We start from the raw sequence: 26,255 nt of genomic DNA on the forward strand, positions 1-26,255 counted from the left end.
CAAATTTCTGTGAGTGCTTCATCTCACATGAGAGGGCAATTTCGAACACATCTGTCATTCACAGCGAGGCTGGAGAAATGACTAATACGAGAAGGAATCAAAGAGATGCTGAGAAGCAGAAATAGTTGCAGAGAGAGAAAAAAGAGAAAAAATGTAAACACATTTTATCCCATGTAATAGCTTGAGGATGTAGACACACTGATGTTGTTATCAAGCCTTCAGCTCCATTAGACACTAGTTCTCCTGTCCGGTCTTTCCTGCATATGAGTAAAGGTCTGTATATTTCACTTTCTCTAGGCTGCAAGGTGAGCATTCCCTCTGAGGTCATCATCCGCAACTCCATAGTTTTGCCTCACAAGGACCTGAACCGTAGCTTCAAGAACCAAATCATCCTCTAGGCATCTCACAGGGTGCAAGACGCAAGAGGAGTGGATATATAACTTGGTACTCACAAAGAGAAACGTTTGTGAAGACCATACAAGAGATTTGAGACACTACAAACTAACAGAAGTGTACAATTTTAAAGCTATATATTTGGGACAGTTGTTACATTAACTAATAATATGGGATGTGTAGTTTTGCACATAGACTATGTGTAAATGTTTTAATTTTAGAGCTCTTTTGCACTGACAAGCCAAATCATTGTGAGCATGGCTACTCGCCTACTAAAAGAGAACCATGCTGAGAGCTATAGAAGTAGTCTGCTGTGTGTTCATGATGCAGGCAATGGCTGATTGATTGCCTCATTCATTTTCTAAAAGTTGTTTCTTTCTTTCTGCCTTTTTGGTTGCCACTTAGGTCAAAGTATAGTTAATGATAAGCAAGAAAATCCAATCCTCAAAAAGGCCAAACGAACAGTTTAGTTAGGGGAGCCATAGCACATAATTATGCTAGCCTACTTATGCATTTAGCTGAAGCTAATATAGCTGATTTGCTGTCACTAAACCTAACGTTTCATTATGATTTTAAGCAGATCCCTATAACTGAAAAGACAAGAACCCATACTAATTTATTTGAACTGTCAGATAACCCATTTGTATGAGCTATAGAGGTGTGACCGCATGTGGTCTCACTATTGAATGCATGGAGTGTCAGTTAGACTGCATTAGTGCCCTCCTTTATGTGCAAGTGCTTTGCTTTTCCAGAGTGAGTGAGGTGAAGCTCTCAATATTGGGTAGAAGCAGAACAGAATGGCTCTCGGTGTTAGATGATTATTGCTAGTTTTGAACTCTGCCACTTCACTCCCAAGGACCTCCGCTAATTGTGTGACATTAATTGGCCACATTTGCGTAACACTTGGGCTTTATTCTCGTTGGAGTTTTTTTTTTATCTTCATTTCTTTTAATCAAAGAAATCATTGATTGGCCTTGAAAGGCAACAAGTGCAAAGCAATCAGGAGGAGGGCTTGGTGTGAGAGAACAAAGAAGCCAGCACTGTGTTAACCCTCCGGAATCTGTGTGAGTGAATTTGTGTGTGTGTGTGTGTGTGTGTGTGGTGGGGGGCATAGTCGTGATGTGGTGTGTGTGTGTGTGTGTAATGGGGAGGTGATGATGTGGTGTGTGTGTTTGTGTGTGTGTGTGTGTGTGTGTGTGTGTGTGTGTAACACTCTCTTCTATGTGGTGATTATATGATGATATACTGTATGCAGAATAGAATAGAAATGAGGACAGAATGCAAAGACCACTTTCCATAGAAGTTTCCCTTATAGCACCTGTAATTAGACTTACGTATTAGACTCTTTCTAAGTGGAAACTTTTTTAAACATCTATTTGCTTTTGTCCTTCTGTGAAGTGTACTGAATTTCTTCTGAAGTTGAATCATGGGAAGGGTTGTTTTGACCAAGGGGCCATATTGTGGAGCCTTCTGTTTTGTAAACATTTGAAATAAAAAAAATTCTATATTTTAACACGCCATCTTGACGCCCACTGTGTTGAGAACTCATTCTTGTGTGAGCCGATGCCGCACATTCTGTCACATTTCACATCGGATCAAATCTCCCGCCTGCTGTGCGGTGAGCCGAGTAGCTGTTCCACACCCGCGTATGCACACATACTCTCAACCACACATCTGACTGACTTATAGCCTGTTTCTGCTCTTAAGTGTGTGTGTGTGTGTTTGTTAGGGGGGGGGGGGGGGGGGGTTGGTTGGATAAGTGCTTGATGTCAGATGAGATGAAGAGCCACACACTTCAGCCTCTCTTTTGCCTGCTGTGGGGGGTAGGTGGGGGGGGTGTCTGCTGATGTTCATTAGAAGCACATCTATCAATAATGACCCAGCAGCTGCTAAACCCCCCACCCACCCACTCTCAGACACATGGTACGATCCTACCACATTACTCATATTGCGCCTGATGACTCCTGTGTACCAAATACTGCAGATAAATAGAGGGGGGGGGGTCATAAAGGGATGCAGGACAAGGTGAGCTAAGCTGCAGGACTCTGTCATTAACCTCCACCCCTCTCTTCATCTCCTCTCCAAAGCCCTTCAAATTCATTTTTAACGTCAGCGGACAAGACACACTAATGTGCTGTAGCCGACCTATGAGAATAGATTGCGCCAGAATCAAGACATCAACCTCCTGAATCAGTCACAAGCAAAACAGATCATTACATCATCTGATCGTTATGGGTGAGTGCTGTGGAAAAGCTCAGCAGTAATCATTGCATTTCTAGGACGAGGCAGATATCAAAGACAGGGAGACCGCAGCAGGGTCTTTAGCTATCAGGCACGTTCCAGGTACAATGTCACGTATACCTTTTCCAAATATGACATGACAGGAAGTTCAACTGATTTGCTGATTATATTATAAATAGAGAGGTTTCAAAGGGGTTTCAGCAAACAAACAAATCATATGAAGCATAGCTATAGATATATAGGTGTGTGTACTCTCTGTGAAAGCATCAATAAAACAGCTAATATTAAACAATAAATGCCATGCCCCTCTCTTCGGCAATACTCTATGCACAATAGAACTGTCCAGAACAGAAACTCTAGGGTATTAAAATTTGACTGATATGGCTAAGGTTATTTGTGTGTGTGTACTATATATATATATATATATATAAATATATATATATATATATATATATATATATATATATATATATATATATATATATATATATATATATATATATATATATATAAGGTTATTTGTGTGTGTGTGTGTGTGTGTGTGTCTTACTTAAACATGTCTTTTCATTAAAGTGGGGTTACTGGGAACTTGCTTTCACCAAAGTTGGAAGCAATGATTATTATACTTGAATGTATGTTCCTCCAGGAGAATAACACTGGCACAGGAGTGACTAAATGAAGTCGGACTTATTTCTGATTTATGGCTTTGTGCTGCTGAGAGCAGCAATACAGGCAGCACATCAGAAGGCCAATCCTCCTGTTTACAAACACAAAACGAAACCCTGCATGCAGTGGGAGGAGATTGCATTCTCCATTATCTTTCTCTCTCTTGCTCCCCCTCCCTCTCTCCATCCTCTTTCCTTTTCGTTCTTGTACAGTCAGTGTGTTACCTCACATATAGAAAAATAAGGCTTTCAGGGCGAGGAGATAAAGCACCTCTCCGTGGGATGAGAAATCTGTGGTCCTTCGAGTAGAAGGCATGGTGTGTGAATTGAGACTGGGAACTGAAGCAGAAGGGTTATAATGGATCTATTGTGAGCAGGTCACTCTTCCAGTTTTATCAGGCCATTCGTTGTCTCCTCTCCACTCTCTCCTCCTGCGACCAGCACATCACTGGGAAAAAAACTGTTCTCTCGCTCTCTCTCTCTCTTTCTTTCTTCCTCTCCTGTGTTCTCTCCCTCGCCCTACAAATCCTCTAGGGCATTGTGATGATAAAAAATATAGTTCTGGTTGCACATGCATACTGTATACTTAAGAGAGATGAGAGTGACAGAGAGGATGCATGCAAAAACAATTATAGCTGTCAGTAGGTTTGTGCACAAGTGGATGTGTCTTTGTATTTGTATTTGTATATATTTGATGTATACGTTTTTCCATGTATATAAGTGAAAGAAGGACCCCACTCCACACATCCATTGTTGCTCATGAAGGCTGCTTTGTAAGCGATGTTATTTTAGTTGCTTTGGTTCTTTGGGCTACTGGTTTTGCTTAGAGCCAACACTAATAGGGCATAAGCACTTGCTAAAGAAGCCTACTTGTTTTTTGCTGTTTTGATTGCTTGGTTGGGCATCGAAGCAATTGGCTTTGCTTAGTGTCTGCATCAACAGGGCAGAAGCACTTGCTATACAAGCCTACCAGTTGCTCACGAAGGCGACGTTGCTCAGACTCATATTGCGGCTGCGACTCCTGCACACCAAATACAGCTGATAAATAGGGTGGGTCTGTTGGGTTCACATGGAGATGCAGGACAAGGAGAGCTAAGCTGCAGGACTCTGTCATTAACCTCCACCCCTCTCTTCATCTCCTCTCCAAAGCCCTTCAAGTTCATTTTTAACATCAAAGAGCGCTCCCGAATCAAGACAATCAACCTCCTAAATCAGTCACAGTTTCTGTGTATATCTGAAATTCTGAAGGAAAAAATGTGTGGGATAGCTCATTGGAAAATATGATAGTGATTGAAACTGAACTGAACTGACAGAAACAGAGAATTGAATAGAATGGTCCTCAAAGCTAGGTTTAATATTTTGGAGTAAAATACCTTTGACACGAGTAATGCAATACTTTCAGTGCAAAGAGGTTCTGGGGCAGAGACATGAAGGCAGGATTAATACCGCTTTTGTCAGTCTACAGAATGGCATGCTGTGCCTGCCTTGCCATATTTACATGGGATTTACTAAGCATTCCCTTCATCAGGTAAACAACTCTTGTAATCGTCCTCTAAACCAGGGGTACCCAATTCTATTCCAAAAATTAATATTGGTGGAGGGCCGTGGGCCAAAAATAAGTGTTAATGTGAACTGCAGTTAACCCTTAAGTTAAAAAGCTGTTGGGACAGAAATTCCCTTGCTGACAGCAAGCCAAACATTCAAAAAAATCTCTGGACCTAGAGCTCTGGACCTGCCCATTGCTCTAACCTGCAACTCCAGACCTTTGGAGGGAGGGAGGTTTACTGCCCAGCTACTGATCCAATCCAGCGCTCTAAATACTACACAGTGAATGGATCATACCAGCTAGCTATCGTTACACTAGTTATGAGACAAGGTTGACAAGGTCTTTAGCCAAATGTATGTATTACATAAAATGTATTTATCTTGTAAATAGTGTTTCATCAAGGCAGGAATGATGCATAATAAATTGTTCAAGAGAAGTCTTTGAAGTAAGTTTGAGTGTGTACAACTTTTCCTTTCCTGTGTGCCGACCTGGGGAGACCCCACAAGTTTGCAGTCGTGGGCCAGGTTGTTAGTCTCTCTTTCAGGGATCCGTCTCCCTCGCGTAATAATGGGATTTTTCATCTGTGGAGAGAAACGCTCCCCCTCTGAAGAAGTCTAAAAAGAGCTCAGAGCACCTAAATGTTTACCGAAGGTGACAGAATGGGACTGGGATAGTAAGTTAGACAGACATCAAGACAAACATACACAGACATGCACACAAACACACACACACACACACACACACACACACACACACACACACACCTACAGTACATGCATGCACACTATCACACACACACACACACACACACACACTCTATTTCTCCCTATACTTTTAGTGTGGTTAAGGAACAACATGATAATGTCTGCAAACACCCTTTCAGCTTACCGCCCCAAAGCACGTCACAGTTGGAGTGACATTCAGGGTGACGAAGTGATGTGAAGAAGCCAAGTCTTTTTTTCCAGTTTCCAATGACACAACAATTTGTAAATTTCCATCACGCAAGCACACACACACACACAGTACAATTTTAAGGTTTGTGTGCATAATGAAAGTTCAATGGTTCCAAATCTCTCTCTCACACACACACACACACACACACACGCGCGCGCGAACATACAGTACAATTTTAAGGTTTGTGTGCATAATGAAAGTTCAGTGGTTCCGAGTCTCTCTCTCTCTCTCTCACACACACCCTCATTACCTCTGTTTATGCCTCACTAATGTAAATCTCACTTCACTGTGGAGGGAAAGCGCAGATTCCACGTTTGCCTCCTGAGTTGTTCTTCTCTTATTCCTGTATGAGTGAGTGAGTACATGCGCACCCTCCAGCTTCTCTCTCTCTTCTTCTCCCTCCCTATCTCTCTCTTTTTCTTTCTCTCTATTTCTCTCTCTTTCTCTCTAAGCAGTCACACAAAGAAGGCAACAGAACTCATTTAGGAGCATATATTAATTTGCAGCAGGTATCAATCATCAGAGATACTACTGCTACACATTGGTCGTGATTCACAGGGTGGCTGTAACCGTGATGCAGAAGTCCAACTCAAATGCCCCTTTGGTAATAAAGTTTTCATTTTCAAAGAATTCTCTGACCAGGGAAAGGTAGTCATCAAGTTTCAGCATACTGATAAGATTTTTCTTCGCACCACTCAAAAGGCATTTTTAAATTTTAATGAGAATATTAACAATTCATCTCGCCAAACTCCATCTGCCCTTGGCTAAAGGCCGTTTGTCAGATGATTTTTTCAGGTATCTTATGTCCTCTGTTTATCCTTGCCTTCAAAAACAAAGAGTTTTATAAAATATAGATCACATAATGTTTTATCTTTCTATGTTGTTGGTTATAAAATGTGGACAGAATTGAGAAAGTAAGCTAGAAGTTCTTAGCATTCTGTAAAGTTGTGTTTCTGTACAGTTGAAGTTCTGAGGCAAAAGAAACTCTCTAAAAGAAGCTAGCTCTACCAATTTAGATCAAAAGGCCAATTGCTCCACACATGGGTTGGCCGAGATATATTGATAATAACTTAAGGCCCAAAAATCTTTTCTCTGTAACAGTGAATGGTAGCCTGGCAGGCCGTCCTATATCATTGAAATGTATAGTCTGGAATCGAACCATTCACCTCGCTTAATCCAAGGGGCGGTCAGAGAATTGTCTTTCAAACTGCCTAGGCATGCAATAGGCCAGCGCTACGACCATATCCGTATCCGGTCGGCTAAACGGCAAATACATCCTTCTTTGAAAGGAATGACTTAAGTGCATTGTGTTGCTCAACTTTCAAAGAAAAGCACAAGTCCAACTCCTCCAAAGTTGATGCCAACGCCGATTCGAACAACCGCTCTTCGTTCGCCATAGCCACCTTCCTTGTTGTTCACCGTCGCAGGACTGTCGTTATCCTGTTAAGCCCGCCTTAAGACTCTCTAACAAAATAGAGCGCTGTGATTGGATGACGTCCACGGCGTCAGCCAATAGAAATCCCTATGGTTTGATACTAGACGTACAGGCTGAGCAAATTAATTTGCCGCCGCTAGGGTGCGTCTAGATTTCTAGGCTAAGTGAATGGAAGAATGAGTCAATCCCATAACCCGGTAAAGAGAGGAATAATTTGTCAAAAGCAGCTTAGTATCCATTAAGTGCTTTGAATGTGCGGTGGAGGGACTTGCATAGTCTGCAGTTGCAGGTCAAGGTAAACAAATAGAAAATAAAGAAATTAATAAAGAAAAGAATATTGTGAATCTGTATGGAGTGTTACACAATACCTCGGCCTCTTACTTGATTTGGTAGTTCTGAACTGATGATTTAAATGATTACACTTGAATTGTGTTCTGTGCATGTTACTGTATGTACAGTAAGACTGAACTCAGCTGCCTAGAAAATAAGAGATATTTAAGTTATCATATCATGCTGACACCTTCACGTTAGTATTAGAGAATTATTCCACCCTGAACTAACCTCATAAAAGTGTTTTTTTTTTTTTTTTTTAGAAATATATACTGTGATGTTGTTCAGTTGTTGCCTCACATGGCTACAGACAGGCCAGCAAAAGCAGATGAGAGGCATAGTGTTGGATGGGCGGAACTACCCCAGAGCAGTGCCTTAGGAAACTCCACCCCACCCAGGTGTCTGTGATTGCCTCTGACCAGGTGCACAGGGTTAATCAGGCCATTAGCTGCCTTTTTAAAGCTTAATAGGACAAACCTCAGACAGACTGGCTTGATCGTCGGAAGAGTGGAGACCAGATGTCTAAGTCTCAGGGTAAAGGCCTACGGCCACCCCTTTTCATAAATAACCTATCTCTGCCTTTTGTGGAAGTTTAAATCTACTTTGTTGAAGTGAAACTTATCTGAAGTGACTGAGCAGCTGGAAGATACAACAGCTAAAACAGGAGAGAGGACCTGAATTTCAAGGGGGACACACCAAGACAAGTAGGAGGCCCTGGGTGGATAGGTCAGTGGCAGGGACCGCACTCCCCACTAACGGTATCTTCAGAAGCCGGCACAAGCTCTCTGACTGCGTCGCCCCAGGACCATAAAGATTTGAGTTGCCTTCTGCTACCCATTCCCTTTCCCCACACATTATAGATAAATTCCCAAGTTTGTTTCACTGCAACCTCTGTGTCTGACTGCTTTATTCCAATCAGATAGATAGATAGATGGATCCCCAGGGGAAATTCAAGGAATTGTTCTGTTTCGCATTGCCAGGTAGGTTGCTAGGTAGCCACAATACATACAGATTTTTGTATGTTTTGTCCACTTCACAGTAGTGAAGCCTTTCTGTACACTTTCAAATAGCCTACTTTAAACAACTAGCTGTGTGGTGTAGTGGCGGTGGTGGTGACTCCTGATGAAGTCAAAGACAAAGGGGAAAAGACCACAGTCTGTCCAAATGCTATAAGAGATATTTTTAAAAAGACATTTTTGAATAACATGTCAATATTTTTCAACATAAGTAATAACTAGGTGTGAAACCAAAACAAACATGTGTGCAAACAATCAAACACAAACAGCTGACATTATAAACAAGCTCATTTCTAGCCAGATTCATCACAATGCAACTGGTCAAGATAATTCTATTGATCTTATTGTTTGGATCAATTTTCTCCTGACAAGGCAGACAATTCTGTCTGGCCACTCGTGAGATGTGCATGCTGTTTGAGGGATTAAACTACAGAGAGACAGAAAATAACAATGGTGGACGACGATGATGTGCTTTAGTCAACAGCAAGGTGTCTCAAGAATTTTAAACTGAGGCGTTTTTCGTGTCACAATTTTTGTGACACACTGATGGATTTAAATAGCGCCTCACCATCATATGCCTGTAGTGCAATATTTGGTCTTCATGCTTGACTGCTGTTGTGTGTGTTTTATGAGAGCTTTCACCAGTGTAAATGAAAACCCGTCTGAAAAATAGCTGTGTTTTGAGTTGGTCAGCACTCGATGGTGTTTTAATCCCCCACCGTCGACTTTAAGGCACCTAATCCTAACCCTAACCCTTGCCTAACCCCAGTACCTTCCATGCAGCGCTGCCTGGAAGACAACGTTGGGGGCTTAAAACACCATAGAACTTGGTCATCACAATGACAATATATTCTTTTTTTTTTAAACAGACTAATTAAAAAACACATACTGGTACATGTTAGGATAAGAGGTAGGATAAAAGCAAGCCCTTTCCACACAGATGAAGAACAGGGGCCGTATTCACAAAGAATTTTAAGGCTAAAAGTAGCTAGTAAACTGGCGAATTTAGGAGCAACTCCTAAAAATAATGGGCGTGTCACTCCTAACTTTAAGACTCCTAATTTTTTTCAAAAAGTAATTTTTGTGTAAAAGTAATTCACAAAGCATTTTAGACCTAAAAGTAGCACCTAAGTCTAGGACAGCTTAAAAGCTCACTAAGACCTATTCACAAACCCTTTTTGTGGCATTTCACGTTGCGATGTTTTGAAATGCGTATGCAGCTAGGAGCTTCCAATCGCGAGGGAACAATTTTGCATTGTAGGCATAAAAGGGATGCAACAGAGCTGCCAACTCTCACACATTGAGAGTGAGATTCATTCATTTGATTGGCTCAACACGCTTTTACACCAATCAAATGTGTGAGGGTTGGCAGCTCTGAATAATTAACACCAACAACAACAACCAAAACTACTCATTGTCAACATTTAAATTAAATGTAACGTTTCATTGTGAATCAAATTAAAATGTTCTCCTCTTTGCAAACATAGGCATAGGCTATGGTGACAGGTTAATTTAATGTTGCAAAGATACTGCATCAATCCGCATGTTTCATTAGGCTATAGGCTATTTGTTTTGCCTTACTCTTTATTCATTTAGGCTAGGCCTTTTTATTCAGTTCAGTTTATTCATCATCTTCCGTCCTTCGCACTACTTGTGTAGCGCACACATTCTCAGACCTGTCACCTGTCACTCATCATCGTAAGGGAGGTGTTTGGAATCATTCCCGCATTACAATCATCAGCCAATCAAGGTGGTCACTTCAGTCAAGCTCGTGCATGAGTAATGACGTCATCCATAGCAACGAAGACTCACTCTTAGTTTAGGAGTTGTCATTTTTCCTTACTAAGAGTAGGTCTGAAAAGCTTTGTGAATAACTTTTAAGAGAAAACTCCTAGCTAAAATCTTTTAGTGCGATTTAGGAGTACTCCTAGTGGTAAGATAAAAGGCTTTGTGAATACGGCCCCAGATGAAGTAGCTGTGTGTAAAACTAGATGTACCGCATAGCGGTACAAAATATGACCACCGCTCAGTCCTGTACATCCGTTCCGCAAAAATAAATCACACTTCAATTTGTCTCCATATTTTACTCCATCCCCCACTCTTGAAACTTTTGTGTATGCTTGTTTGGTATGCCTGAGTGTGTGTCTGCGGTTGCACAGAAAGTAGCCTACTGGTGCTGAAAAGGTGAATAGATTGTAGAATAGCCAAAGAAGATGTAGCATTGTTATAAAACCTTTAAAATCTCAAGTAATCAATCACAAGTAGGGCAGTTCATCACAGTTCATCCATTGCAACTGGATTGATGAAAGGTCACTTACACCTGTAGGCTACATTGTATTTGGGAAAAGCAAAAGGTCAGCATAATGTTATTTATTTATTTATTTATTTATAAACAAAAACATCTCTGTCAGTTCCATGCCGTTTTCAACAGCTATCAAAAACAAAGGCCTTTTTTGGATGGATGGATTTTTTGTGAATGTTTCTTCTTCTATATAAGATTTTAGTCATCTTTAGTTCATGTGATACTTTATTGTCAATGCACAAATTAAGTAACAGTAGTCTGAAACGAAATGCTGTTTTACATCTAACCAGTGGTGCAAATAACTGACATGTCCAAATGGGCCTTGATGAAATGCGTCGCTAGACTGTTCATACACATTTTAACGGGCCAAAGTTGAAGAGCTGTTGTCCGTTATTGTTTGTGCAAATATTGGCTGATTCATGTTCCCTTGCATTGTGTAACTGAGGTCCATGGCTAGTCTGGCTTTCACCAGACCAAGCTCAATCTTTTAAGAAATCAAAAAATAAATAGCGGGCAGATCAGGCTGGGTTCACCCAGCCTAGTCCATAGGCACCCGATATTGTTTAATTTTCCGATTGAGATATCCACGCTCTGGCTATTCTAAATGCAAAAATGCATCAGGGAGTTATGACAAAACTGTAACTAACAAACTAGATCCTAATAGAAAGCTGTTAGCTTCCCTAAGCTACAGGTAGGCTTATAAGGTAGGCCTATTTACAACATAAATTGTCAATAGGCTATGCTGGCGACACAAATAAAATCTCCTTTGGAAACCAATGGCTCAGTCAGTATCAAGCGGACTTAAACTGCCATATCGTGGCGAAAAGTTGTAATAAAATTCACGCAGCTCCATGAGTCAAGGAAAGCGCGAATGAAGTAGCCACTTCTAAATGGGACCCACTACACAGTAGCTTAAGGTGTGTTGCTAAAGCAGCCATAATGAAATGAAGGTGTCATTGTTTGGATACTTCACACACACATGCTTTTTAATTTCACTGACTACCAAGCTGGAATCAAAGCACATCGATTCCCCTCTCACACTCTGCACGCACCTAAAACAAAAATAAACAGGCGTCTCAGTCTCACGCATGTATAGGCAAAACTGTATCAGACCGGTGTAACGTTGGTAAATCTTCCATTGCACAGAATGATTTTTGTAGCACGTGCAACAAATGACAGTCGAAAGATACAATTACAGTGCTGCTATCAATTTCCTTGGTATAACCGCATTTATAGTTTTCTACAAATGCAATCAATCAAATTGGCCTCCATCACTCAACCAACGCTAACGGTAACATTACCTAGGTCCTTATTGATATTATAATATTAACGTACCTGCAGTAAAAACCAAGCATGTCCGATAAACATCAGATTTATTTCGGCTTCAAGAAGAAATGGGAATTACATTTCATGTGAACATCGTCCTATCCTTATTAGACGTTCTCTGTGGTAAACTACAGTCCTTGTAGGAAGCGTCCATTGTTTTTCCAACCTAACTTCCAACAAAATTACGTCTCACTGCAAAGATGCGCCATCTAGTGGACAAACAGAAACAGTTCTGAACATCTTAACTGAAGATAGGGGCGATTAAAGCAGAATAATATTGCATTTTCATTTTTTACCGGGGGGGTGCAAATCACAAATGAGTGATTATGGGCCAGGTTGATGTGGGCCCTTGAGACCAACATACCATAAAAGATTCTTCATCCTCAGTGCCACGGTTCAGGTAGTTATTTAGGAAAAACTGCTTTTTTTGCGGATCGGGGGGCCCAGCACGGGGGAGGGGGGGGAGTGGCCCCCGGGGACGAAACGGAATTTTTCCGTAAAAGTCTAGTGGGGCTACATACCCACCAAATTTCATGTGCCCCGGTGGTTCGGTGTCCCGGGTATCAATGACCAAAAATTCAGGAAGTAGATGACAGGGAAAAAAAAAAAAAAAAACTTTGACAATCCCTATATGACCGCTTCGCTAGCGGCGGTCATAATAATTTATTGGTAAACATCACTGTACCCAGAGATGTGCTCTTCTCTTTTTAAAACACTTTGTAGTGTTGAATATTGACATATTTGCATTTAGTGCTATCTACTATAAATACAAGTTTTCAGGATTCTGATGTATTTTTGTGTATTTTCGGTTGCACAGCAGTCATTCAGATAATACATTGTTAACCATTAATTTCATAAATGTTCTTACTTTGACACCTGTTGGCTAAACTTAACAAAGAGATGTTGGCTAAACTTTAGAGAATCTGTTGTTTTTACCTGTTCTGGGGGGTATTCCAAGTACGTGGTTTAGTGACAAACCTGGGTAAGTTGACTCATAGTAAGGGGTAAACCTCCTAATAGAAGAGCAGAGGGGTATTCCAGAAAGGAGGTTTAACAAACACTGAGATAAAACTTAACCTCTGGGTTGTCTGAACCTGTGGCGACTAAACCCGAGATGTCGGTTCCAAAACACCGGTTACCAGTTAGTTCAAACAACCCTGTGTTAGATAACCTAGAGATGTGCACGTTCACGGAGAACTTATAAAGGCATCATCTGTTGAGAGTCGAAACCATGAGTGAAACGAAGAGCACCGTATTTTTCAGAGGCGGAGTAGTCGAGGCTTACGAGGAGGAGAGAACTGCAAAAAAAAAAAAGAGCAATACTTAAGCGCCTGCTTCCGAGACCTTACTTGGCAGAGAATAGCCTAACTGACCGTGTAAATGCGTACTTTTAGGATAGCCTATTTAATGTCAAAAGCACAAATAAATAATTCACTGGACATCACGTATTGTATTGACTGCTTTGAATGATGCTTTCTTAAACTAGCCTACCTTGTCACAGATTGAGTGAGCCATAGAATTCTTTGAGAATCCCAAATGTAATTTTCTATTTTAACGCGGGTTCTGCAGCTGTGGGCCAAGTTAAACTTTTGCGCTCCATCATCGGAAGGGTGAATGTCGAAAGGCATGGGTAGCCTATTGGACACATTTCGGTGCACATTTGGAAAATTTAATAAGTGATGCTTACCTGCCAGTTGGTGAAACTACACATTAATGATCCTCGTGGGTTTGTGTCCAGGAAAACGAATGAAGTTGCGCAGGAACTTTAGCGCAAGGCAAACTTTACGCACCGACCGACAGCTTGCCGATATGCTCTGCGTCTCCAACACTACAAAAACTCCCAGTCGGAGAGCGTGTGTAGCCTATTAAAAAAATATTTTATCCCAAATGCCATCAGCATTCTTAACCAAACTTAGTGACAACATGCATACCCGGCTGAGCTGTACAGCTATATTTAAACTTATTTATTAATTTTCTATATTTCCCCTTTTTTCCCCTTTTTTGTACTGTAGGCCTACTTGTTTTAATTATATCTTCAATGTGTCTGAGATGTTGTTTGTCCATCTGTCTGGTGAGCCAAACACAAATGTCCACTATGGTGTAGGCTAGCTAGCCTACATTAAATATTTATTTTATTATATTCTAATCCACCATGTGTAATGTAGGGATGGAGAATGCTTTTCAAGTAGCCTATATTTAGGTGAAAATTATTTAGGTGATTCAGCTGAAAAACTCTAGTGCTCTTGAAAAACTCGTTTGGAAAAGAATTGATAGGCTATCATGTGATGTTGTGGTCTTATCGCCCTCTCATGGTGAATTGCGCGGATGAATATTGCATGATTTTGTGTTTCTTTGTCAATTGGACCTTCGTCAAAATGAAACGCCATTGTGTGACAAGTGTAAAAATAGCGGCCTGATTGAACATGTACTGAAATAACCGAACATAATTGAACATAACCTGAACAAAACCTACCCCCTACCAGGTTAAGTTCAGAGCCTATGTTACCATAGTTACTTACATAGCCTGATCATTTTTGAGCTTTCTGGAACTGAAATCCCAGGTTTACCGTTTACTCTGGGTTAACATACCCAGTTTAGTTAAGAGCCTATGTTACCATAGTTACTTACATAGCCTGATCATATTTGAGCGTTCTGGAACTGAAATCCCAGGTTTACCGTTAAAGGTCCAGTATGTAGGAAATAATGGAAAATAAACTGTAACCATTCCAAAAATAATCACCATATGTTGTCAGAGAGTAAGGAAACATTACTCTAACCCGTAAAACCCCGTAAAACCCATGAAAAAAAATGAGTTACGGGGCGGAATGTCTTGGAATTTTCGTTTATGTTTTGAACGATTCATTCTAGAATAGCGTATTAATAATGGGCTAGCACGTCCTCCTATTTGGATTGCCAAATTAGCAAAGGCCAACTGTCAACAGCTGTCAGTTGTAGTCATGAACGCCTACGAGAGGCAGGCAATTTTCCAAAATTTAAACAAGAAACAAATTAAGTGGACATCGGAGGAGCTTCCCGAGATGGTGACGTCTTCGTCAAACGAAGAATATCAAGTCTGACGCAGAGCTGGCCATATTTCTCCACAACAGGTAGCCTAGGCTAAACTTCATCTGCATCGCTAATTTCAGCTAAATAATTTCAAATCGCACCTTTAACTCTGTGTTAAGAGAATTTGTAGGATTGTTACCGAACGTTCTGCAGGCCAAAATCAAAACACTGGTGAACGTTCTCAAGACTACCAGACGCGAGCCTCTTCTGGGTTGCCAGATGTAATTAAGACTTAGCTAACGTTAGTTGACCTGCAGCTGCTTTAACGTTTCTCCAACCATGACCCAGCTACACATTACGGAAACAGTGAAAACAAAAAATACCTCTCTAACCAACGTAACATATTTAGCTGAAGTTAGCGATGCAGATGAAGTTTAGCCTAGGCTACCTGTTGTGGAGAAATATGGCCAGCTCTGCGTCAGACTTGATATTCTTCGTTTGACGAAGACGTCACCATCTCGGGAAGCTCCTCCGATGTCCACTTAATTTGTTTCTTGTTTAAATTTTGGAAATTTGCCTGCCTCTCGTAGGCGTTCATGACTACAACTGACAGCTGTTGATACAAGGAAGTTTATTGTCACATGCATATAGTTACTGGAAGTAAGAAATGCAGTGAAATTATGTCTGGTGTCAGCCTATTTGTGCATTAATGGGGGGGGGGGGGGGGTTAAGAGTGCAGTAGAAGAGGGGTTTAGTAGATTAAGTGGCCAGGGCTGCATAAAAAAGGTGGGGGAGGATTGGGATTGGGTGGGGGGCACCAACAAGGAGCACCCAAGAGCAACAGGGGCAAGGAAAAACTCCCTTACCAAGGAAGAAAGCTTGGGCAGATCCACGGCTCAAGGGGCTAACCCAACTGCCAGGGGTCTTGGTGTGTGTGTTGGGGGGATGACAGGGGAGATGGGATAGTGTGCTGTGTATGTGGGGAGAGGGCAGTGTGCAATATGTGTGTTGGGGAAGCTTCCTCATGAGACAATGTGCTGTGTATTGGGGGGGGCAGTGTGCTGTAAGTATGTTGGGGATGTGTGTTGGAGAAGATTCCTGATGAAATAATGTGCTGTGTATGTAGGGGGGGGGGGCAGGGACTTACTATTGCAAGCAGAGTACTGTATGTATGATGTATGTGAGTGATGACAGTGAAGATGTGTGTGTGGGCGGGAGGGGAGTGGAGCAGTGACTGTGTGTGTGTGTGTGTAGTGTGTGTGTGGGCAGTGTGCTGTAAGTATGTTGGGGATGTGTGTTGGAGAAGCTTCCTGATGAAATAATGTGCTGTGTATGTAGGGGGGGGGCAGGGACTTACTATTGCAAGCAGAGTACTGTATGTATGATGTATGTGAGTGATGACAGTGAAGATGTGTGTGTGGGCGGGAGGGGAGTGGAGCAGTGACTGTGTGTGTGTGTGTGTAGTGTGTGTGTGGGCAGTGTGCTGTAAGTATGTTGGGGATGTGTGTTGGAGAAGCTTCCTGATGAAATAATGTGCTGTGTATGTAGGGGGGGGGCAGGGACTTACTATTGCAAGCAGAGTACTGTATGTATGATGTATGTGAGTGATGACAGTGAAGATGTGTGTGTGGGCGGGAGGGGAGTGGAGCAGTGACTGTGTGTGTGTGTGTGTGTATGTAGAGGAGGCTTACTGTAGCAAGCAGTGTGCTGTATGTATGTGAAGTGATGACAGTGATGATGTAAGTGTGTGTGTTGGGGATGGGGGTGGGGGGGGGGGGGGGGCAGAAAGGCTAGGCAATCAAGGACATGGGTAGATGGAGGAGAAATCAAAAATAATAAATAAAAAGTTCTATGGAGATGTGCAAAAGTTGGAGAAAGTCAGATGTGTGTGTGTGTGTTTTGACGTGTGATGAAATAAGAAAATAAATAAAAGGTCTGTAGCATAGGGAGAGGGATGTAAAAGTGCTAAAAGTCTTGTAGGTGTGTGTGTGTGTGTGTGGGGGGGGGGGGGGGGGGTCATGAGTGCTGAGTAGTGAATGAGTGCAAAGTCAGTATAGTGCGAGTTCAGAGTTGGGATGGCTTGTGGATAAAAACTTCTCCTGAGTCTCTCAGTTCTGGCTTTGTGACTACATACATGTAGGCGTCTTCTTGATTTCAGCGGTAGGAATAATCCATTGTTAGGATGAGAAGAGTCCTTCAGAATCTTTTGGGCTCTTAGGAGTACTCTTCTGGAATAGATATCTTGTAGAGCAGGGAGTTGAGTTCTTATAGTACGTTCAGCTGAGCGCACTACTCTCTGCAGAGTACTACAATCTCTAACTGTGGAGTTCCCATACCAGGTGATGATGCTACCAGTTAGAACACTCTCAACCGCTGAAGTGTAGAAGGCCTTCATGATGGATGTAGAAACTTTGAATTTCCTTAGCTGACGAAGGAAGTAGAGTCGTTGACAGTTGGCCTTTGCTAATTTGGCAACCCAAATAGGAGGACGCGCTAGCCCATTATTAATACGCTATTCTAGAATGAATTGTTCAAAACATAAACGAAAATTCTAAGACATTCCGCCCCGTAACTCATTTTTTTTCATGGGTTTTACGGGTTAGAGTAATGTTGTCAAATAAGCCATTACTTCAATTCATCGTGTTTCCTTACTCTCTGACAACATATGGTGATTATTTTTGGAATGGTTACAGTTTATTTTCCATTATTTCCTACATACTGGACCTTTAACATACCCCGTTAAGCCAGTAAACCTGCTTTCTGGAATACCCCTCTGTATGGCTTCATTCTCCTAACAAAACAATGCCATAGGGCTCTTGTTGTAGGTCTACCAATTACTGAGTTAACTTACCCAGGTTTGTCACTAAACCGCGTACTTGGAATACCCCCCTGATCCAGTCAAGGGAAACCATCACAAACACTAATCACTTTTCTTAGTAACTCTTCATAGATGTTGTTTCTTTGATTCTATCTCCTGTCCTGCACCCTCGTTGGTTACAAATGGTCTGGCCTCTCACTCCAACAAAAATGATATGTGCTCTTTTTCATTTTAATTACTCTGTCATTTTATCTTCCGTAAGTGCAGTGTGATCTACCTACACACAGCGTTGTACTTAAAGCATTGCAAACACAGCTGCATGTGTCAAACACATTAAAGAATAGAAAACAAACAGATGAATGTGTGTGCGCTGCTTCCATTAAAAGGCACGCAAACAAATTAACAAACAAAACAAAACAAAGTGAAACTGCTTTGCCCTCTGATCAGAACACACTGGTATGACCAATCAGACAGTGAAGCTACATGTGTCGATAGTGTGAGAATGGTCAGATTAACAGATATGAGGTCAAGTTTATTTATATAGTGCATTTCATACACAGAGTTCATTCAATGTGCTTTACATAAACAAAAGCAAACGTAACATAACACACAAGGTAAAATCATTTAAAAATAAAGAATAATTAAGAAGACAAAATAAAAGACAAGATAAGCCGTGCAGTGATTTTACATAATACAGTTTTATATCAGCACTTATAATTAACAAGTATAGAGGGAAAATGTGCATCTCACATAATAATGCACAAGTGACCACTTGACAATCCCCCTTATAGAACTGCCACTTGATTCTATACGAGTAGTAGGCTACTAATTGCTGCACTAACATGTCCTTGATTCTATGCGAGTAGTACTTATTGCTGCACCAACATGTCCTTGTCGCATTGTACCTTGTATTCCTTTTTTGTAAGTCGCTTTGGATAAAAGCGCCAGCTACAGTGAATTGCTAAATGTAAATGTAAATAAAATATGCCTTTCTACTGGCTCTACTCTGGCTCTATTTATACCTATTGAGTAGGGGCCGAATTCACAAAGCCTTTTATCTTACCACTAGGAGTACTCCTAAATCGCACTAAAAGATTTTAGCTAGGAGTTTTCTCTTAAAAGTTATTCACAAAGCCTTTCAGACCTACTCTTAGTAAGGAAAAATGACAACTCCTAAACTAAGAGTGAGCCTTCGTTGCTATGGATGACGTCATTACTCATGCACAAGCTTGACTGAAGTGACCACCTTGATTGTCTGATGATTGTAACGCGGGAATGATTCCAAACACCTCCCTTACGATGATGAGTGACAGGTGACAGGTCTGAGAATACGTGCGCTACACAGATATTGCGAAGGACGGAAGATGATGAATAAACTGAACTGAACAAAAAGGCCTAGCCTAAATGAATAAAGAGTAAGGCAAAACAAATAGCCTAACGAAACATGCGAATTGATGCAGTATCTTTGCAACATTATTAAATTAACCTGTCACTATAGCCTATGCCCACAATTGCAAAGAGGAGAACATTTTAATTTGATTCACAATGAAACGTTACATTTAATTTACATGTTGACAATGAGTAGTTTTGGTTGTTGGCGTTATTGCATCCCTTTTTTGCATACAATGCAAAATTGTTCCCTCGCGATTGGAAGCTCCTGTAGCCGCATAGCCTGCGCATTTCAAAACATCGCGACGTGAAATGCCACAAAAAGGGTTTGAGAATAGGTCTTAGTGAGTTAGGAGTCCTCTTGACTTCTTTTAAGCTGTCTCAGACTTGGGTGCTACTTTTAGGTCTAAAATGCTTTGTGAATTACTTTTAGTGAAAAAAATTAAGTCCTAAAGTTAGGAGTGACACGCCCATTATTTTTAGGAGTTGCTCCTAAATTCGCCAGTGGAGCTACCTTTTAGCCTTAAAATTCTTTGTGAATACGGCCCCAGGTGACCTTACATAAGAATGAATAGAAGTCACTGTCAGTCATTTATTCCACTGCTTGGTTGAATTTCCCATTGTCCTACGTAATTTAGAACGACCATTAACCGTATGTTATTTGCACACCTATGAAGTAGATCCATTTTTTTGGCCGTATCACACTTGTATATTAATTCGCCGAACTCTTTGTGAAGTTTAAATGAGCTGTCACGTTGCATCCGAGCTGTAAAATGCAGAGGTTCAGATTCAGAACATGGCAACATTGTAGCATATGACGTAGCAACATTGTAGCATATGTAGCATGTGTCGGAAGAAATTAGTTCTACAAAAAGACAGTTTTAGCGATAAAAACGTTTAAATTGTAACAGGAAATGAACACAACGCAAGTGGCAACAGTAGAATAAGCAGGATAATGGACTCCATGGTGGTCTGTTTACAGAAATGAATGCACTTACGAGGTTTAAACGGCCCGCTTCGCGTCGGGGCCGTTTTACAACCTCGACCGTGCATTAATTTATGTGACCAGACCACCGGGTCGTCCATTATCCCTTACAGAACAACATACAACAAACATAGCTTGGTATAGCAGTAAGACCTCCATAAAATCTGTTGAAGTAACACAATATAGGAATTCCCTTTTTCATCCATTTTCAATAATCAGGGTAAACATTTCGTGCCAAGGGGGTACCCAGTTTGCCTAAGGGCCTGAATATAATCCTGCGTCTGTGTCCCAAATGTGACTAGAATTGCATCATCAACGCAGCATGCGTGGGATGTCGTGTGCCTCCCAACATGTGACCGCACGTCAATGACGCACATCTTCGACGCGTGTAAATGTGCATGGAGGAGTATTCCACTTACTTAAGACTGACAAAAAGAGTCATGTTCCTACCCACGACAACAACGTTACATCGTAGTGCAATACTATGTGTACCACTCATTAGCAATGTCAGAGACTCCATCCTCCGTCTGCCAAGTCAATGTAGCATCAACATGAGTTAGAAGTCATTATTTAAAGGCCCCCTAAAGAGTTTTTTTTTTACCTTAACTCATTGAATGCCAAGCTGTTTTCGGGAGCTTTGTCCTAGAGTGCCAGCAATCTAGACCATTGTTGATGATTTTTGTACAGCCACAGCATATTCTGTGTTATAGCTATGAACACATACAATGGCTCGATTAAAAGGTGAGACTTTAAGCTCTCGGTGGGTGCAAACCGTGTATTTCTACACGCCTCTGTTCCTGAGAAATCCCAAGCTAAACAGTGGCTAGTTTTCATCAAAATCGCTGTTTTTTTTTCTAGAAATGGAGATATAACGTCTTTCATGAAATATGAAGTGTTGCCTGTTACTTACTTGTGTAAACTTTCCGGGAAGTGATCAGGGAGACCTGGCGAGACTGCCACCTAGTGATAGACCCACGAAAATGGCCTGGTTTTGACCTGATGTGCATGCGTCACTGATTCGACCCAAAGCGGCAACCGAGTTATGATAAAATGTCCAGATTGTGCGTTTTCATGAGTTTTCGATCGTCATATATTTCATTTCCAGTCATCACAGAGTTCCCAAAATCACATATAAGGTGTGTTAGAGTGTCGAGTTTCGTAATTTAAAAAAAAAAAGCCAAAAACGTAATATTACCCCCAAATGCAAATGGAGAAGAGCATATACTACAGGAATTCGGAGATCTGTTTCTACAGACTGCTGTAGATGCATTCCCTCTATGTTGTGTTATGTTCATACTTTGCTGCAAAAGAAGCATATTTAGTTGGTTTATTATTGTGCTTATCAACTGCAGGGGGACCCCGACATTTTCTTTAGTGCTGCTTTAAGGACTACATTGTGTTGCTTTAAGCAGTTAAGCAGCTTCAATAGGCCTCAATGAAGCAGAAACACTATGTCAGTCAGATATCGTCCATAATAATTGGACTTTGGGTTTGATATATTGACCATTTTCAGTGGTTATGAAGAGCAAAATGAGAGAGAAATTTGGTGATCATCGATCATTGTTTAGGTACATTAAACCACATTAAGCCTTTTCCTCGCCATAGGCGCCAATGAAGAAGAAAACTGTGATGAGTTAATGTGAGCTTTTCTATAATCGTTGGATTTCGGTTTAGTTTTTTTGACAGTCTTAAGTGTTCATGACAAGATATGGCCATGAGAAATTTGGTGATCATTGGCCGTTGTTTTCCAACCTTAAGCCACATTAAGCTTTTTCACGTTAAGCGTTTTAGAATGTCCCGATACTAGACAACATGAAGCCATAAGAAGCAACAGAATCAGACTTATGGATATGGGACACAAGAAAAAACTATTTCGCATAGACATATCATTCTTCAAGCATTCACTCACTAAAACATAAAAACAACTGTCAAAGCGTCAGAGAACTCTCCAACTCTTTTCAAGCTAAATAAGCTTTCTCGATTAATTCAGCAACTTAAACATAATTTCACAAATAGTTACAAGACTGAGAAAATGAGTCAAGCATTGCCTGGTATCTGACTGCGCACAGCATGACAATCAGCCAGTCAGCTTAATCAAATTCAAGAGCCAAAAAAACACAAGAAAAAATCCTCTACCACATTTCTCATTGCATAGGCTATGTCAGTGTTTCTCAAACTTTTTTTCTGGGGACCCACTTTTTAAAAATGACAGACTATCGCGACCCAACTCGTGACTGTGGTAGTTAACAAACTAGATCAGTGGTTCTCAAACTTTTTCTTTTATTCCCCACTTTGATCAAGGGGGCATTCTCGAGCCCCACCTGTCCCTCATCGCTCCAGGAAAGTGGTAGGTCAAGCTTAAAATTGTCAAATTTATTGAAATAATGACAAGTTCTAAATATATCCTCTTCAACAGAGTTAAAATCAGCTGGTGCTGCAGATATAATAATAAATAAATACATAATAACACACATATTTATGTTTTCCAGCAACATATTAGGAAGCATAGGCCATTTTACAGCATTGTACAATATATTCAATGAAAACATGCTGCATTAAATGGATCCATAATCCAGTCATACTGAGCACTGCTGGTTGGGAAATATTTTTGAAATAAACTTTGCAGGGATGTGATGTAGGCCTACTGTTTAATACATGGGATCACAAGAGTGGCTCCCGAATCAGACGTTTCAGCGATTTCGCTCAGAAATCTCAAAGGCATAATACTGTCACGATCGAGGCGCCTGTCCCATACCTCAAGTTTTTTTGGTGAATGCAGTAATCTTATTTGCTAGTTGGGGTCGGTGCTTGTCTTTGCCTTGTAACTGGACATTTAACTCAAATGTACCTATCGTTAAGATATATCAAATATATCGCTAAGATAGGCCAGCTTCGTCAAGAAATGTTCATTAGTGAACGTGCTTGCAGATTCAAACATGCGCTCTCCCTCCAAGAAGAGGCGACTCGGAGCTTAAACACGCACTTTGCGAAGAGATGGTCAGCTACCATCTCTTCGCAAAGTGCGGAGAATAGACGCGCTTTTAAGGGCCGGGTTTTGATGAAATTCACCACTCTCTCACAACAACGTTCAAAATCTCATGTAGGTCGGGACTAACTAAGCTGCCTTGACACGAGCGCTTCCCTATGAATAACACAGTGCGTCCATTGCGCATCGGGTGCTACCTGGGCCCAGGCTACAGATCAGGGCCGTTTCAAGGAATTTGGAGGCCCCAAGCAAAATGGACATGGAGGCCCCTCCCATCCCCCCCGCACGCAAAGCCTACAGGAACCTCTGCATAGCCATACAGTTTAAGTTCACCCACAGTTTATATAAATACAAAATTTTGACAGTGAAAATACTGCAGTTGCATATATATACTGTGCATTAGTTTTGAACATTTGAACATTTGCAAAAACACCACCGTTCCATAAAATCCAATATAAATGTAAAAAAGTGCACAATAACTAAAGCCAACATACTTAAACACACACACACACTCACATTAACATTTTTCAGTTCTCACAAAGTGAGAAAATAAAACACCATCTTATGCAGAAAAAGGATGCATTGTTCTAACTATAAAGAGTGCAGGTTGTATAGCAATTTAAAAATCCAACATAAATACAAGTATACACACACGCACACACACACACACACACACACAGGATTAACCTTTCAGGCCATTTCCATCAGTGGAGGTATCCTTAGGAAGAGCTTGAGGGCTGAGAAATTTAAGCAAAGCACCTTGAGGGAGAAAGAAAAGATATGTTAGCATTTCCATATTTTGATATTTAGAAGGGATGCAGCTGCTTTCACAACTACCAATGCTTACTGTAAAAACATCCCAAGCTAATGTTATACATTGACCTAGCATTTAAGCATTCTGTTTGAGAATTAGATAGACGCACCTGGTGCTTTAAAGACAGTAAACAGCTGGAGTGCATGAATACTACTAGACATGAAAGTTCCAGTCTGCTTTGATGCACGGAATTTATCGTGTGGTTTTCCTAACCCCCATTTGGTAAATAGATTATCACGGTCAAATAGTTAGTATAGCAGAGAAGCTATGCCACTTTCATCAAAACCTATTACAAAGCTATAGCAATGTTATGTCATTAAATACGATAAACAGTGATTCTGGAACAGATCTGCGTCTTCCTTATCCCGTTAATAAACATATTACAGTATGTAACCATATTCCGTCCGTTCGGAAAAAAAAAGTTGCGCTACATGTTCTAGTTTGTTACAAGCAGCATGGGCCGTCAGGCAGGTAGTTAACATAAACATTTTTTGCTAGGCTAGCCTTCCTGCTGCGACATTACACCATTTGTACAAGACAAGTAGAGCTATTTTATCCAGTGTAATTTATCACTTACCACTATCTTGTTTTTTCTTGTCATCCTCTTCCTTTCTCATCTGGCTTCCGGACGCATAACTTCGCTTCATTATGACTGCCGAGGTTTTATATTTTCGCGGCAGCAGCAGAGACCACAAACCTGGCTGGCTGCTCTCAGCGACTACTTGCCGGTAACAGTGTTGTTGCTCTTTACTGCATTGACTATCAAAGGGGCGCTCACAGTTTGTCGTTACATTTTATTCTTAACCAGTCGTTGTCTTGGGGCCCCTGGCCAGCTCGGGGCCCCAAGCAATTGCTTGGTTTGCTTGCCTTCTAGCGATGGGCCTGCTACAGATAAAAAAATAAATAAAAAACTCCTGTTTTTCACGTCAGTTCACGCCCCACCTGGCATGTCTCCCATCTGGCATGTTTGAGAAACGCTGGGCTATGTACTTCATTAGTCAAAGCACAGCAGGATAAACTGTGAGTCATTTTAGACAAAGCATGACGACAGTCACCACATAAGTTCCTTCCGAATCTGATCCCAAAACCTAAACCTTTGACAGAGGTATACCTCAGATGTACAACTACTCTTAAAAGCCAGAAATATGCCCATTATGGAGCTCAGCATCAGGCAAAGACAGAGGACCAGATGGTCTGTTTTTCTGTGCCACTAATATGACAGACTGACATCTCATGGCAACTGTGCTGTCTCAGCAGCGGCCGACATTCATCTCCTCACGCGTGTTAATAACACACAAAGCTTTTTACTGTAGTTATTTATTATACACCATTTTGTACTTCATAAAGGACCCTCAATCATAAAAAATGAATGCCTAGCCTATACAACACCATGTTTAATAGTCTTTAGTATGATAAAGGCACTATGCAAATAAAACGGGTTATTATGTTAAGGGTGTTGCTCAAAGTGCTTTTGAAAAACTGGTATGAGACCATGTGGACGGTCGAATGCCTGTTCCTTTTCTTAACTTTTATTTCGCATCATCAATTGTGAGTCATTGAAGTACATACTGTATGTACAAGTAGAACATACAGTATACTGTATGGCACTGTTACGACCCTGTTTGTCGTTTCTGTGTGTATTCGTTGTGTCTGTTCTTTTTTTTGTGTGTGTCTTACAGGCAGCTGATTGGTGGTGTGATCCAATTGGACGTCATGACGGCCTGCCCCTTTAAAAGTGGCTGGCTGACGTTATTCGAGATCTCTCTCGCTCGCTCTTGCTTGCGTACTCCACTGCCGCTAGGGCCAGCCTCGGGCCTTGCCTGTGCAACCACCTTCGTTTTTTCCACTCACCGGGGTGAGAGACTGGGAGTGAGCGCCTGGCTGCTGAGGCCTACCTTCAAGGCCTTGCTTTTTGTAGTTGCTCCTAGTCTGTTTTTCATACCGCTTTTTTCTATTTAATCTATTTTTTACTAATACATACAAGTTAATTGTTAATCTGTTTTCTGCCCTTTTTTCACTATTTAAAAACTTTATGTCCCACAAGCCCTA

The 26,255-nt window shown here is 41.1% G+C and overlaps 1 protein-coding gene across 4 annotated transcripts in view; it reads left to right on the forward strand.

Annotated features, from left to right (window-relative positions):
* Positions 1–26,139, forward strand: part of gmppab (GDP-mannose pyrophosphorylase Ab) — a 34,772-nt gene extending 8,633 nt beyond the window's left edge. For 2 of the 4 annotated variants that reach the window (XM_042081671.1, XM_042081673.1), the window contains exon 13: positions 298–1,906. In XM_042081671.1, the coding sequence (XP_041937605.1) occupies positions 298–398 (101 nt within the window). In that variant the 3' untranslated portion in view covers positions 399–1,906. Of the gene's footprint in view, positions 1–297; positions 1,907–25,885 lie in introns of those variants that run through there. The other 2 variants (XM_042081670.1, XM_042081674.1) reach the window with 2 other exon arrangements.
* The last annotated feature ends 116 nt before the right edge of the window (positions 26,140–26,255 follow it).

The sequence above is a fragment of the Alosa sapidissima genome, chromosome 23, assembly GCF_018492685.1.
Source record: "Alosa sapidissima isolate fAloSap1 chromosome 23, fAloSap1.pri, whole genome shotgun sequence".
In the NCBI taxonomy this organism is placed as follows: Eukaryota; Metazoa; Chordata; class Actinopteri; order Clupeiformes; family Clupeidae; genus Alosa; species Alosa sapidissima.